Source organism: Mobula birostris, chromosome 24 (assembly GCF_030028105.1).
Source record: "Mobula birostris isolate sMobBir1 chromosome 24, sMobBir1.hap1, whole genome shotgun sequence".
Taxonomy (NCBI): domain Eukaryota; kingdom Metazoa; phylum Chordata; class Chondrichthyes; order Myliobatiformes; family Myliobatidae; genus Mobula; species Mobula birostris.
Genome location: NC_092393.1, coordinates 3287171 through 3302255, shown reverse-complemented (window position 1 = coordinate 3302255; position 15085 = coordinate 3287171). Strand labels below are relative to the sequence as shown.

At 51.6% G+C, this 15085-nt stretch overlaps 1 protein-coding gene across 1 annotated transcript in view; it reads left to right on the top strand.

The window, feature by feature from the left end:
- Positions 1–15085, top strand: part of LOC140187322 (Na(+)/H(+) exchange regulatory cofactor NHE-RF1-like) — a 103690-nt gene that overhangs the window by 68415 nt on the left and 20190 nt on the right. Inside the window, exons 2-3 of the mRNA XM_072242500.1 lie at positions 7206–7375; positions 13465–13646. Coding sequence (XP_072098601.1) covers positions 7206–7375; positions 13465–13646 — 352 coding nt within the window. The remainder of the gene's footprint in view (positions 1–7205; positions 7376–13464; positions 13647–15085) is intronic.

Here is a 15085-nt window from a genome sequence, read left to right as displayed (position 1 = left end):
GTGGAGTGACATTTGCAATTTTCCAGTCCTGCAGAGCCATTCCAGAACCTCGTGAGGCTTGAAAGATGTAAGGAGGGAATGACAAAGAGGTCCAGTCACCCTGTGCAGCTGCTTAGTTGTTGAGAGTGAGTGCAGGTGATAAGTTAATGGAAACCTGCCTGATTTGGAGCTACTCAGGTAGGGTGGGAGGCAAAAGGGAGGTTCGTGAAATGATCTAAAAGTCCAATGATTTGTTTTCAAGTTGAAGCCCCTATTTGTTTTTTCCTGGTTTCTGCCAAGTTCCTGGCCTCACTGGGAGGGCGGAAATGAGTGGAAGATCCTGCACTGGGCTTCAAGCTGTGCTGTTGCTGATAATGCAGGTTAGCACTCCAAGGATTCTTGGCTTCTGGCCAGTCCAGGCTGGGCGTCGGTCTCCAGCACTGCTCCTTTGACCTGCAGCTTACACAGCATGGAATTAAACAATGGCTTGGGAGGAAAGCTGGGCTCCACGACGACAACACTCCACTTCCACACTATGGTCCCAATGGGCTTTCTCTTCCATTGTACAGTTGTACACAGCGCAGTGTGCCTGTGGCCTCTCTCAGACAAAGGGTCGTCTTCCTGTGCAGATTCCAGAAATCCCTAACCAGCGACCTCTCCCCATGCCTTCGCCTGCTCCGTGTGCCTTTTACTTGTTAACTTGATCTTGAAATAAAACAGAGCAGCACTTTGCCCAAGTACACTAGGAACTGGAGAAACATTTGCATGGAAATTCCCCCTGATATGATAAAGTAAACTTGACCTCTCAATCTATCTCATTATGGCTTTGCACTGTCGTGTCTGCCTGTGTTATCGGCGATTAACTGGAGTGAAAATTCACGCTGTTCCTCAATTAGACTTAATTGACTTGTGCACAAGGAAAACAGCCCAGACCCTGTCACCACACTGTCTGAACAGAGAAATGCCATTTTTATACAGAACTGGCTAGCAGTATTGACCAATTGGTAACCTTGTTTATGTTCAAATTCTTTGTTTGCACGATCAATCACCATGTAGGTGTTAAAAAGTTGATAGAAACTACAGGCTAACAAGTAATGATACTTTGACGTTAGTAAAGTAATTCTACCTCAGTTGGTGTGTGTGTGTGTCTTACACCCTTCTGTGACCACCCTTATTTTGCCTCCATATGGCAAGTAGCTCCAATGCTCTGCTGTACAAAGGGAAGCTCTGCTCTTCGAAGAGCTTTCTTGCTAGGGCTGGCTGCACGCTATCTAATCTATTGTTGCCTGGACTTGTGTTAAACCTTGCCTTTGCCACAACTTGCACACCTGCCCTGCACTTTCTAAGTGACTACATACTGTTGCTACTTTCCTCTGTAATGAAATCATCTCTATGGATGGCGTGCAAGATTTCCACAGTACGTGTGACAATAGTAAACCGATTCCCTGAGCAGGACTTTCACAGATCAATGAGCTGATAGGGTTGTCCCTCCAGGTGCTGGTAGTTGATGGGTTAATGGTTGGTTTTTGCATCTGTACAGAGAAAGATGGACACTGCCTCTCTTCTACTGTCCCGTTTATTTTTAGGAGCTGTGATAACTTTAATGGGAGTACAAATTGTGCTGGGACCACAAGAACACAACTGTCTTGTGCGCATGGATCAGTTCTGGATTAGCTATGACTAGTGTCCAAGAAACACAGCGAGTTTCATGTCTGCTATGTACCTGGGCACTTTTGAATCAGACACCCCACAGTAGCTCCTATGTGATAACGTAGTCTTTCTGTTTGGAACCAAACTGATAAGTTATAATTTTAGAAGCTTGTGAGACCAAGGAACCAAGGTGTTTCAATGTGCTTACCGAAACGATATTTCTTTTCAACTGGGTGTAGAGTCTGCATTATTTTCTAGTGAAGAAGCTTGTTGAGGTGCCTTGTGAAAGACTCACTGCTGGATCTGAAGGAACTGTGTGAAGCTGGAAGGTTTGAATGGTAGCGAGCTGAAGTGAAATCAGAGCCAAAGAACAAAATGTGAATGGCTTGCTGATCTTAGTATTTAGTGTCGGAGGTCACTGTGCCAGACACTAGCAGTATATCAGAACTTAGAGAATATCAGGCGACAGAAGTAATCGTAGTCATTATTGAAGGAGAAGATGCTTGAGAAGCTGAAAGGTTTGAAGTAGTCACCTGAACCAGATGAACTACGCCCCAGAGTTCTGAAAGAGGTGGCTGAGGAGATTGTGGAGACATTAGTAATGATCATTCAAGAATCACTAAATGAGCCATAATGGAGCAGTGGAGCAGACCCAGTGGGCCTTTCGGCCTTGTGGCCTATTTATCCTCGTGTTCTTTATTTTAACATTACGTCAGCTGTCTGCTTGCCATGACCTTCCTACAGTATTGTTGAAATTGAGTGGGGTATTTTACTTTACTTCATTCAGGACAAACCCAGCTGAAAAGGCCACCTGTTAGCTCTCAAACTACGAGAGTCTAGAGCTGATGACCTCTCCCGAGGCTATAAAACAGGGGGATACTAAGAAATTGTGGCGATGCATTAGTATTGTCACCTTTGGAAAAACAAAGCAAGTGTGAAGTCAGGAACCACAGAGGCATCTCCTTCTGTGGTTCCTGCTGTCAGACCAGAGGGAAAAATATCCCTGGATCATTCAGCTTCACCTTGCAATGGTTGAAGAGCTGCTTGCTGAATCTCGATCCAGGTTCTGTTCTTCAGGAGGAACAAGGTGCATTGTCTTCACAGCAACTGCAGAGGTACTGGGGGAAGTCAGCTAGAGGCAGTATGGAGGATCCTTCTCAAAATTAATGAAGCCCATAAATATGGTGTTCTCCTTGTGTTTAAAGCTGTGACACTCAATGGCAGGTCCACCACAGACCCTGGTCATTGCAGACTGGGGTCGAGCAGTTGATGGAAATTCACGGTCTGCTCGAGTGAATATGTGATTGAGGGAGCTGATGATGGGGTTTCTGTGTGTGGTGTTGAAGGAGCTGATTGATCTGGATGTGATTTGTGAGGGACACCAACAACTTGGATGAGGTGAGAAGTGTAGAAGGGTACAAGAGTGAGGGTGGAAGTGGCACTGGGAATGTGTGGAGGAGTGGCCAGTGAACTTGGGTGTGTGCTGCAGATCACTCGGTCGTGAGGAGGTGGGGGGCAGACCTCCTACCCCCATGGGACCGAGAGCGCCATTGCAGTTGCATGAGGACCTGTGCACCATCTGGAGGCTGTACCATTCTGTTTTCTTCACTGAGAGCAGACAGGGTTACTCTAGAGGGAGTGCGGTGAAGATTCACCAGACTGGTTCCTGGGTGGTGAGTGTGCAGCATGAGCACAGAGGGACTCACTGGACTGTGGTCTCTCTGGGGCTTAAGAGCAGATCTCATTAGAAAAGTAGGCAATTGACAGAGTTCAGCAGACTGGACTCAGGGAGGATGTTTCTCTCACTGAGAGTCTGAAGCCAGCGATCCCAGTCTCGGACTAGCAAGGCCGCTGGGACTGAGGGATGAGGAATTTCATCATTCTGGGGCTGGTGAATCTTGGAAGCCCTTCACCTTTGAGAGCTGCAGATATATTCAAAGAATGTATCCACAAATATTCCCTGAATCCTACCCATAAATCAATTGATTTTAGATCTATTCCCTGAATATGGGCCTGTTCAAAGTAAATTTATTATCAAAGTGCTCATATGTCGCCATATACAACCCTGGGAATTATTTACTTGCAGGCATTTGCAGTAGAACAAAAAATGCAATGGATTCGATGAAAAACTACACAAAAACAAAGACTGACAAGCAACCAGTGTGCAAATACAAAAGAAAATAATAAAGAAATAAACAAACAAATAACACTGAAGATATGAGTTTTGTAGGGTCCGTGGGTTGGTCAGTGATCAGCTCAGTGTTGAGGTGAATGAAGTTACCTACTCTGCTTCAAGAGCCTGATGGTTGAAGAGTAATGACTGTTCCTGAACCTGGTGGCATGGGACCTGAGGCTACTTTATCTCCTTCACAATGGCAGCAGTGAGAAGAGAGCGTGGCCTGGATGGTGGAGGTCTTTGATGGATGGTGCTTTCTTATGGCAGTACACTTTGCAGTGTAGGGAGGGCTCCTGTGACGGTTTGGGCTGTATCCATTGGACACTGGTGTTTCCATACCAGGCTGTGATGCAGCCAGTCAGGATACTCTCCACTGTGCACCTATACAATTTTAGATGACATCCCAATTCCGTGCAGACTTGTAAGAAAATAGAGGTGCAGTTGTGCCTTCTGGTACTTGTGTGCTGGCCCAAGGAGAGATCCTCCATCATGATAATGCTAAGAATTTAAAGCTACTGACCCTCTCCACTGCCGATCCTGAATATATCTGGAAATCCCTTGATATCCATTTTGAAGGAATTCAATATGCACATCAGTGGATTTATGGATAAATGCAGGGAATTGAGGAATTGGGGGGATGAACGAGGAGGTGGTGCTGAGGACAAACAGACTGGTGAATTGGGAAGGACTGGATTTTCCTCCTGTGTTGTGGGGTCAGCACCGAATGACAAAGTGTCTCAGTGACAGATTGGGAAATACACAAGCCCAACAATAGCAGAAGCACACACGACTGAGTACGAGAACAAACCGCAAGGTTGAAAGAGTCTTGCAGCAACTTTTGCATCATCAATGTTCTTGCACCCTCCACTCTCTCTGCTTGTGCCTGAGCTTCTGTCATCCCAGCTTGGTCAGAAATTGAAGTTGGGGTCCTGCAGCTTTTCGTGATGAGACCAGTGGTGAAGCTTCTCTCTGTTGGCTCTGAGACGTGTGCAAGTGTCTGTTTCCTTGTGAACTTACAACCACAGCTGTGCCATTTAAGAGAAGTTAGATGACATAGATTGTGAGGGAGGACTGTTATCTTGCTTCGTCATTGACAGATTGGCCCTGCACAGCTGGTGATGAGAGGCTGAAAGAGTGCCTGTTTGATGCGAGGTGCTGACTCAAGCCTAGCTGCTGTGGCAGTTGCTAGGGAGGACAAGAATGAAGGAATGTATTACCAGGGGCTGTCACTGAGTTCAGGGGGAGCTGCCCGAAAAATTAATGAATTTTCAAAATTATTTTTGGCCTGATGCCTGCTCAAACATGTTTTCTGTAATGAAAGGTCTGCTGCAATATGTTTATGATTTACTTCTGCTCACTGAGGTGCTGTTGAGGATGTGCTCATTGTGAAGGGATCTGGGGATGTGGGGGTCCTCCCAGTGAATTGCAGAAGGCCAGGGGTTCAACTTCAGCTTCAGGACAGTGTGGGTCACTGGTGAGAGAGGGAGGGGTAGTGGTGAGGGAGTGCTGCCCTCTCAGAGGGCTGGGAAGGGTTAAGTGTACTGAGTTTTAATGGATCTATGACTGCTGTGTGTTGAACACTGTCATGTGGAACTTGGCCCGCCATCTCATTCTGACCAGGGAAGGAGCTGGTGGCCAAAGTGAAGGCATGAAAGAGGCAATGCTGGCGAATATGCAGAAGTGTTGGCAGATGTCTGTGATCTTCTGCCTTCTCTGGAGTACCGATGTGCTGCACAGCTTCTGAGGTGTGCCCTGTCTGGTGCTGTGCGAGAACGAGATTGCTGCATTGGAGGAGAGACAGGGTGGAAGTGATGGAGTGTGAGGCTGAATGACCCTCCCCTCGTGAGTGATGGAGTGTGAGGCTGAATGACCCTCGTGAGTGATGGAGTGTGAGGCTGAGTGACTCTCCCCTCGTTTGTGATGGAGGGTGAGGCTGATTGACCCTCTGCTTTTCAGTCAGTAACCTTCCTCAGTGCTCCTGGGTATTTGACAGCTGCTGATGTGGGTGTGATTCTGGGAATGGGCTCTGCCACCAGCCACTGTCGTACAGCAGAGGAGAGGTTCACGGCTGCAAGTCGAGGGGTTTCGGACTGCACATTGACTAGATCCGAGCTATTCACGGTCTGTTCCTGTCAGCTCCTGGCCCACAAAGCCCACTGGGAGGGGACTGCATTGTCTGTTGCTGTGACAGCTCTCTGTGTATATTTCGGCTGCTCGTTACTACCCTCCTCTCCTCTCCCCCAACCCTCCTCCTAACCCCCCCACTCCTCCTAACCCCCCACTCTTCCTGACCCTCCACCCCCCACTCTTCCTGACCCTCCACCCCCCGCTCCTCCTGACCCTCCACCCCCCCTCCACTCCCCACTCCTCCTGACCCTCCACCCCCGCTCCTCCTCTCCCTCCACCCCCCCACTCCTCCTCTCCCTCCACCCCCTGGCTCCTCCTCTCCCTCCACCTCCCACTCCTCCTCTCCCTCCACTCCCCACTCCTCCTCTCCCTCCACTCCCCGCTCCTCCTCTCCCTCCACTCCCCGCTCCTCCCTCTCCCTCCACCCCCCGCTCCTCCTCTCCCTCCACCCCCCGCTCCTCCTCTCCCTCCACTCCCCACTCCTCCCTCTCCCTCCACTCCCACTCCTCCTCTCCCTCCACTCCCCGCTCCTCCTCTCCCTCCACTCCCCGCTCCTCCTCTCCCTTCGCCCCGATCCTCCTCTCCCTTTGCCCCGATCCTCCTCTCCCTCCACCCCCCCACTGCTCCTTTCCCTTCCACCCCCCACTCCTCCTCTCCCTCCATCCCCCTCCTCCTCTCCCTCCACCTCCACTCCTCCTCTCCCTCAATCCCCCCTCCTCTCCCTCAATCCCCCCTCCTCTCCCTCAATCCCCCCTCCTCTCCCTCAATCCCCCCCTCCTCTCCCTCCACCCCCCACTCCTCCTCTCTCTCCACTCCTCCTCTCCCTCCAACCCCCCACTCCTCCTCTCCCTCAATCCCCCTCCTCTCCCTCAATCCCCTCCTCTCCCTCAATCCCCCTCCTCTCCCTCAATCCCCCTCCTCTCCCTCCACCCTCCGCTCCTCCTCTCCCTCAATCACCCTCCTCTCCCTCCGCCCCCCCGCTCCTCCTCTCCCACCTCCGCCCCCACTCCTCCTCTCCCTCAATCCCCCCTCCTCTCACTCCGCCCCCCGCTCCTCCTCTCACTCCGCCCCCCGCTCCTCCTCTCACTCCGCCCCCCGCTCCTCCTCTCCCCCGTCCCCCGCTCCTCCTCTCCCTTCCACCCCCACTCCTCCTGACCCTCCACCCCCGGTCTTCCTCTACCTCCAGCTCCCGCTCCTCCTCTTCCTCCGCCCCCCACTCCCCCTCCCCTCTCCTACCTCCTCGCTGCTGATAACCGGGTCTGTGTGATTTCAGGACGGGACGGACACCCACAAAGAGCTGCGCCCCCGACTCTGCTGCATGCAGAAGGGTCCCAATGGCTACGGCTTCAACCTTCACAGTGAGAAATCCAAGACTGGCCAGTTCATCCGTGCAGTGGACCCTGACTCTCCTGCAGAACGTTCTGGACTGCTGCCCTCAGGACCGTATCATCGAGGGTGCCCTTCTCTTCTTTCCCTTCCCTCTGCTTTGACAACCCACTTGTTCGAAGCCGTTTGGAACAGAACTAGAATCCTTGACAAACCCCTGACCCTCTCCCCATCAGCACCGGGCGCATCATCCAGCCGTCCCTCCCTACCACACCCTCCGTCCACACACACACACACACACTGGCCCTGTCACACCCCCTTCTCTCCTGTCTCTCCACACACTAGTCCTGTCACTCCCTCTGTCCCCCACACACTGGCCCCGTCACACCCCCCCACACTGGCCTTGTCACACCCTCCGCCCCTCACACTGGCCCTGTCACGCCCCCCCCCACACACACTGGCCCTGTCACACCCTCCCACACACACACACACATACTGGCCCTGTCACCCCCCCCACCACACACTGGCTCTGTCACACCCTCCCCCACACACACTGCCCTGTCTCTCTCACACACACACACACACACACACCGACCCCTGTCACACCTTCCCCCCACACACACTGGCTCTGTCACACCCTCCCCCCCACACACTGGCCCTGTCATGCCCTCCCCCCACACACACACTGGCCCTGTCTCTCTCTCTCTCTCACACACACACACACACACACACACACACTCTGACCCTGTCACACCTTCCCCCCACACGCACTGGCCCTGTCACACCCTCCGCCCCCCCACACTGGCCCTGTCACCCCCCCACACACACACACACTGGCTCTGTCACACCCTCCGCCCCCCCTACACACTGGCCCCTGTCACACCCTCCCCCCCACACCCGCACTGGCCCTGTCACTCCCTCCGCCCCCCCCCACACTGGCCCCTGTCACCCCCCCCCCCACACACACGCTGGCTCTGTCACACCCTCCGCCCCCCCCACACACACACTGGCCCTGTCACACCCTCCGCCCCCCCCCCACACACTGGCCCTGTCACCTCCCCCCCCCACACACTGGCCCTGTCACTCCCTCTGTCCCCCCACACTGGCCCTGTCACACCCTCCGTCCCCCCACTCACTGCCCTGTCACACCCTCTCCCCCACACCCACACTGGCCCTGTCACACCCTCCGCCCCCCCACACTGGCCCTATCACACCCTCCCCCCCACACCCGCACTGGCCCTGTCACACCATCCGCCCCCCCCCCATACACTGGCCCTGTCACACCCTCCGTCCCCCCACACACTGGCCCTGTCATGCCCTCCCCCCCCACCACACACACACTGGCCCTGTCACACCCCTTCCTCCCCCACTGCCAGCCACACCCTGACTGTCTCTTCCCTACCTGCCCACTCTCCTCTCGTCCGCTCATTTGCAGACCCTGCCTCCCCTAACACTCCGCCACTGACATTTGTCCCCATTTTCTCCCCTGGTCAGTGTTTATTATTTCTGTAAATGATGGAGATGTGAACATACAGCAAGTTTGCTGATAGTATGAAATGGAGGGGTGGTCGTCATAAGTGAAGTAGGGCACAAGGAACCACATCAAGATCCTGATACGTTTGGGAGATAGGTTCAAGAATGGCAAATGAACTTCAACTTGTGACGTGATGCTTCTAGGACAGTCACACAGCGTGGGATTTGCACAGTGAATGACAGTTTTTAAAATGATGAGGGATATGGAGAAGGTGATTGTTGCCAGGGTTGGAGAGTCCAATACTACAGGCCCTGGAGATCTGTCTGTCTGCCTTTAGACATTTTAAGACATCAAGCACCTCCTCTTCCGTATTACAGATCTCTGCGTTTACTTTTTCTAGTTCCAGATTCTTCATGTCTTCACAGTTTAAATAAAAAGGACATTAAGCATCTTGCCTGCATCCTTCGGCTGCACACAGAGATCTACCAGTCTGTATCTGAAACTTTAACCTTGGAGTCCTGTCCCTCACTAAACCATATTTCTGGGAATGTCTGTAATATCCCAGTCCCACGAAGTTATCCATGCTCCTACCTATGCAACTTAATCCCATAGAGACTCCTTCCTCACTGCTTGCCTGTCTTTTCTATTGCTGACTTCTGTCACTTTCCAACCTTTCATTTGCATTCTGTTTCCCCCACCAATCCCATTCTAATTCCATCCTAGCAGTGCTAGCAAATCTTCCCAAACAGGATATTGGTCCTCTTCCAGTACAGGTGCAACTTGCCCATCTTGTACAGGTCACTTCTGTCCCAGGAGACATCCCAATGGTCCAGAAAGCCAGAATCCTGCTTTGTGGGGGTGCGGGGGGGTGATGTGCTGAATAGTGAGGTGGAGTGTTTGTGACTCTGGCAGACCAAGAGCCGGGGGTCGTTCCCACTATCACCGTGCTTCCAAGGGATCCTTGCACAGCTTACAGGGGCACAAGGGACTATGCAGGTGCTGGAAACCCGAAGCAACGCACACAGAATGCTGGAGGATCTCAGTCGGAGAGGGGGCATCTATAGAGAGAGATGAACAGTCAACGTTTCAGGCTGAGACCCATTGTCCTGGCCCGAACGTTGACCATTTCCTTCCTTCCTTCCAGAGATGTTTTCTGAGCTGCCGAGTTCCTCCAGCACGTTGTCTGTACAGCTTGCTGTGGCTCTCGTTTCTGGATATCGTGGTGAGACGTTGGCACTCACTCGGGGCTCTGCCTGATTCTTGCATTGGCATCCCACAGATGGATATTGGAGTCCCTCAGTAATTAGTGTCCATCTGGTATTTACATGCATCAGCGAGGCTGTGAGAATGCCTCCACACCAAAATGTGCATAAATTGTTATAAGGAGAGCTTTTCCAATAGTCGCCCAACTAACAATTCAGTCCATTTGTGAACCCTTCAATTAACCCTTCAGTGCATGTGTGGAGTGAGGTTGGTCAGGACCTCACCCTCTCCATGTGCCAGCATCTTTGGTTTTTCATTACACCTGGTTGTTCCAGCTCTAGTCATCCCTGACACTATCCCTCAGCTACACAGTGACAGTAATGCACTCTCGTTCTTTCTCTTCCCTTTTGCCATTCTTTTCACACACGACCTGCAGTCCCCGAAGCTCAGGCTTCTTCACAGATGGTCAGTGTTTCCAGGAACAAACAGGAGCTCTGTCAGAGCTGTGTACTGTTTCCTGTGCTCCTCATGGTGTGCCAGAGTGATGTGGTAAACCTCCCCAGGGGACAGAACACCACCCTGCTGGGCTGTCATTTGCTCCTGGGTTAATTCACTGTTTGTGTGAGTGGTGGCATTGGAGGGAAGGCTGCTGGGCTGGTACGCTGTCTCGCGCCGGACACTGGATGCTGACGTGCTGGAATCTGACAGCTTTGCGACAGACACAACATGCTGGAGGAACTCAACAGCATCTCTGGAATGAATAAGCAGTCGTTTTGGGCGGAGACCCAAAATCTGATAAGGAAGAGGCCAGAATGAGAATGGTGGGAGGGGAAGGGGGACAAGCTGGAAGACGATACTTGAAGCCAAGTGGGTGGGGGAGAGGCGGTGAAGTAAGAAGCTGGGAGATGATAGGAGGAAGGGGTAAAGGAATCTGATAGGAGATGAGAGTGGACCATGGGAGAAAGGGAAGGAGGAGGGGAACCACAGGGAGGTGAGGAGAAGAGGGAAGAAGCCAGGCAGGGGAATTGAAGAAGGAAGTTGGAGAAATTAATGTTCATGCCATGAAGTTGGAGGCTACCCAGAGAGAATGAGGTATTGTATCTCCAGTCTGAGGGTGGCTTCATCATGGCAGAAGAGGAGGCAGGGACCGACATTGGAATGGGAATGGGAATTAAAGTGGGTTGGCCACTGGGAAGTGGGCTTTTTGCAGATTGAGCGGAGGTGCTCGACAAAGCAGCCGCCCAGTCTGGGGCCAGACAGGTGAGGACGGGCTGCCCTGGGTGTGAGGGCTTACTATCACTCCACCACTCGCTGTGGGATTTTAATTAACCTGTGATTATAATTTTACCCCCACTGACCTCTGTCCATCACACTGTACTCAGGTATACACTGACAGCTGTGTGTTCTCCACGTATTCAGTGACACTCCTGTATGCAGTGGCAGTGTGCCCCAGTGTTGTGTCATGACTGTCCTGTCAGAGTCATCTGTGCTTGGGGTGGAGTGGATGGAATTGGCCACGATTCTGTCTCAGTCCAGAAAGAGTGAGCTAATGCAGAATCTCGACCCAAAACGTCAAACAATTCGCTTCCCCTATAGATGCTGCTCGACCCACTGACTTCCAACAGCAGATTTTCCTTACTCTGCGGTCTCTCGTCTCCCTATGTAAAGAATTGTATTGCACCCCACTGTACTAGGCTATCAATACAGTGACAGGACCTGCACCTAATGGTGCCATCTAACACAGTCCTGATTCTGATTGAATGTTGGTGGTGTTGTGGATCATGTAGAAGCTTGTCGTAGGTTACAAAACACTGACAGGATGCGGAACAGGGCTGAGAAGTGGCAGATGGAGTTCAACAAGGAAAAGTGTGAAGTGAGGTCGCCGTTAAAGGTAGTCTCCGTTAGTCAGGGGATTGAGTTCAAGAGCTGAAAGCTAATGTTGGAACTCTATAAAACTCTGGTTATTCCACAATTGGAATATTGTGTTCAGTTCTGGTCACCTCATTTTAAGTAGGATGTGGAAGCTTTGGAGAGGGGTGTAGAGGAGATTTACCAGGATGCTGCCCAGAGTAGAGAGCACGTTGAGCGGCTAGTTTTTTTTCTTCGGAGTGGAGGAGGATGAGTGAACTTGATGGAGGAGTATAAGGTCAGAGGCATAGGAAGAGTGAACAAGCAGCATCTTTTCCCAAGAGTTCAAATGGCTAATATGAGAGGGCATAATTTTACGTTGTTTGGAAGAAACAACTAGCATGTATAGAGCATTGGTTGATTGGCAGGGGAAAAAGAATGAGAATAAAGGAAGCATTTTCTGGTTGGCTGCTAGTGGAACTAGTGTTCCACAGGGGTCTGTGTTCAGCTTTTTACGTTATATGTCAACGATGGATGATGGACTCTCGGTGGCTTTGTGGCCAAGTTTGCAGACAGTCGGTGGAAGGATGGGTTGTGTTGAGGAAGTAGAGAGCCTGCAGAAGGATTGAAACAGATGAAGAGAATGGGTAAAGAAGTGGCAAGTGGAATAGAGTGTAGGGAAGTGTATGGTCATGCACTTCAGTCGAAGGAATTAAAGTGTGGGCTATTTTCTAAATGGAAGGAAAATTCAAAAATCCAAGGTCCAAGGGATTCCTTGTGCAGGATCCCCTAAAGGTCACTTTGCAGGTTGAGTTGGTGGCGAGGAAGGCAAATACAATGTCAGCATTTATTTCAGGACAACTAGAATATAAAAGCAAGGAAGTATTGTGGAGGCTTTATAAGGCACTGGTAAAGCTTCACCAATATTGTTAGCAGTTTTTAGCCCTTTGTTTAAGAAAGGGTTTAGAGGAGGTTCACAAGAATAATTCTGGCAATAAAAAGGTTACCATATGAGGACCAATTGATGGCTCTGGGCTTGTACTCACTGGAATTTAGAAGAATGGGAGGGGTCTCATTGAAACTTGTCGAATATTAAAAGGCCTTGATAGAGTGGATGTGGAAAGGGTGTTTTCTGTAGTAGGCGAGTCTAGGACCAGAGGACACCACCTCAGAATCGAGGGACTTGCATTTTGACCGGAACTGAGGAGGAATTTCTCTAGCTTGAGATTGGTGAATTTGTGGAATTCGTTACCACAGGCAGTTGTGGAGGCCGAGTCTTTATGTATATTTAAGGCTGATGTTGATAGATTCTTGATTGGTCAGGGCATGAAGAGATACAGGGAGAAGGCAGGAGATTGGGGCTGAGAGGGAAAACGGATCAGCCATGGTGAAGTGAAGGAGCAGACCTGATGAACCAAATAGCCTAATTCTTCCCGTATATTTTAATGGTCTTATGTTTGTGAAACTACAGGGGAAGGATGGGAGTCAGAGGTAGTTTGTTTTACAGAGAGTGGTGGGTGTGTGCAGTGTGCTGCCAGAGGCAGATATATAGATAGGCACATGGGTGGAAGAAAAATAGAGGACGATGTGAGAGGGAGAGGTTCGATTGGAATTGATTAAAAGGTTGGCAAAACGTTGTGGGCTGTATTATGTACTGGCTGTGTGTGCTTTGTGCCTGTAGTCCAGGTATAACAGATTGTATGTTACAGGTAAATGGGACCAGTGTTGAGGGGAAGCAACACACCGATGTGGTGACAGCCATTAAAGCTGGTGGCATAGAGACCTCACTGCTGGTTGTTGACCCTGAAACGGACGAATTTTTCAAGAAATGCAAAGTTTCACCTTCAGCTGTTCACCTTACAGGTACTGTGGGACAGGTATCACTGCTACGGATGACAATCATCAGGTTGATAGCATTGGGTATCACCATGGTGAAGACACTGGGGACTGGGTAGGTAGGATGGAGGGGGAAGCACTAGACACAGGGCTTTAGCGTGGGGGCGGGAAAAGAGACAGGGTTTTACTGTGGTGGGGGGGCAGACAGCACTGGACACAGGGCTTTACCATGGAGGGTGGGGGAGAGACCGGGCTTTACCATGGAGGGTGGTGAGACAGGGCTTTACCGTGGGGGGGGGGGGGAGAGAGACAGAGCTTTACCGTGGGGGGCGGTGAGACAGCATCGGACACAGGGCTTTACCGTGGAGGGTGGTGAGACAGGGCTTTACCGTGGGGGGGGGGAAGACAGGGCTTTACCGTGGTGGGGGGGGGAGAGACAGGGCTTTACCGTGGTGGGGGGGGGGAGACAGGGCTTTACTGTGGAGGGTGGTGAGACAGGGCTTTACTGTGGTGGGGGAGGGGAGAGACAGGGCTTTACCATGGTGGGGGGGAAGACAGGGCTTTACTGTGGAGGGTGGTGAGACAGGGCTTTACCGTGGTGGGGGGAGGAGAGACAGGGCTTTACCATGGTGGGGGGGAAGACAGGGCTTTACTGTGGAGGGTGGTGAGACAGGGCTTTACCGTGGTGGGGGGAGGAGAGACAGGGCTTTACCGTGGTGGGGGGAGGAGAGACAGGGCTTTACCGTGGGGGGGGAGATGGGGCTTTACCATGGAGGGTGGTGAGACAGGGCTTTACCGTGGTGGGGGGGAGACGGGGCTTTACCGTGGGGGGGGAGACGGGGCTTTACCATGGTGGGGGGGGGGGAGACAGGGCTTTACCATGGAGGGTGGTGAGACAGGGCTTTACCGTGGTGGGGGAGATGGGGCTTTACCATGGAGGGTGGTGAGACAGGGCTTTACCGTGGTGGGGGGGGAGACAGCACTGGACACAGGGCTTTACCGTGGGCGGGGGGGGGGGGGGAGGGCGAGACCGGGCTTTACCATGGCAGGGGAGCAGGTGATGGCATTTTACAGAAGTAGAATTGGTTTATTATTGTCACGTGTACTGAAGATCAATTCATTAGATAGTGACTGAGGCAGAGCAAGGCAAAGTAGTAACAGAAGGAGAATAACGTGGAACAGCTGCAGACACAAAGTGCGAAGCCATCATGATGTCTGCTCAAGTGTTCATTTTATCATTGAAGGCCTTGACCCTGCCTTGTGCAGCTGGAGCCTGGACTTCCTGTCAGATCGCCAGCAGGTTGTAAGAGCGGGCTCCCTCACCTCTACCCCTCTGACTCTCAACACAGGAGTCGCTCAGGGCTGTGTCCTTTACTGCCTGTTTACCCATGACTGTGTCACCACCCACAGCTCTAACCTGCTAATTAAATTTGCCGACAACACTACATTGATTGGCTTTATCGCAA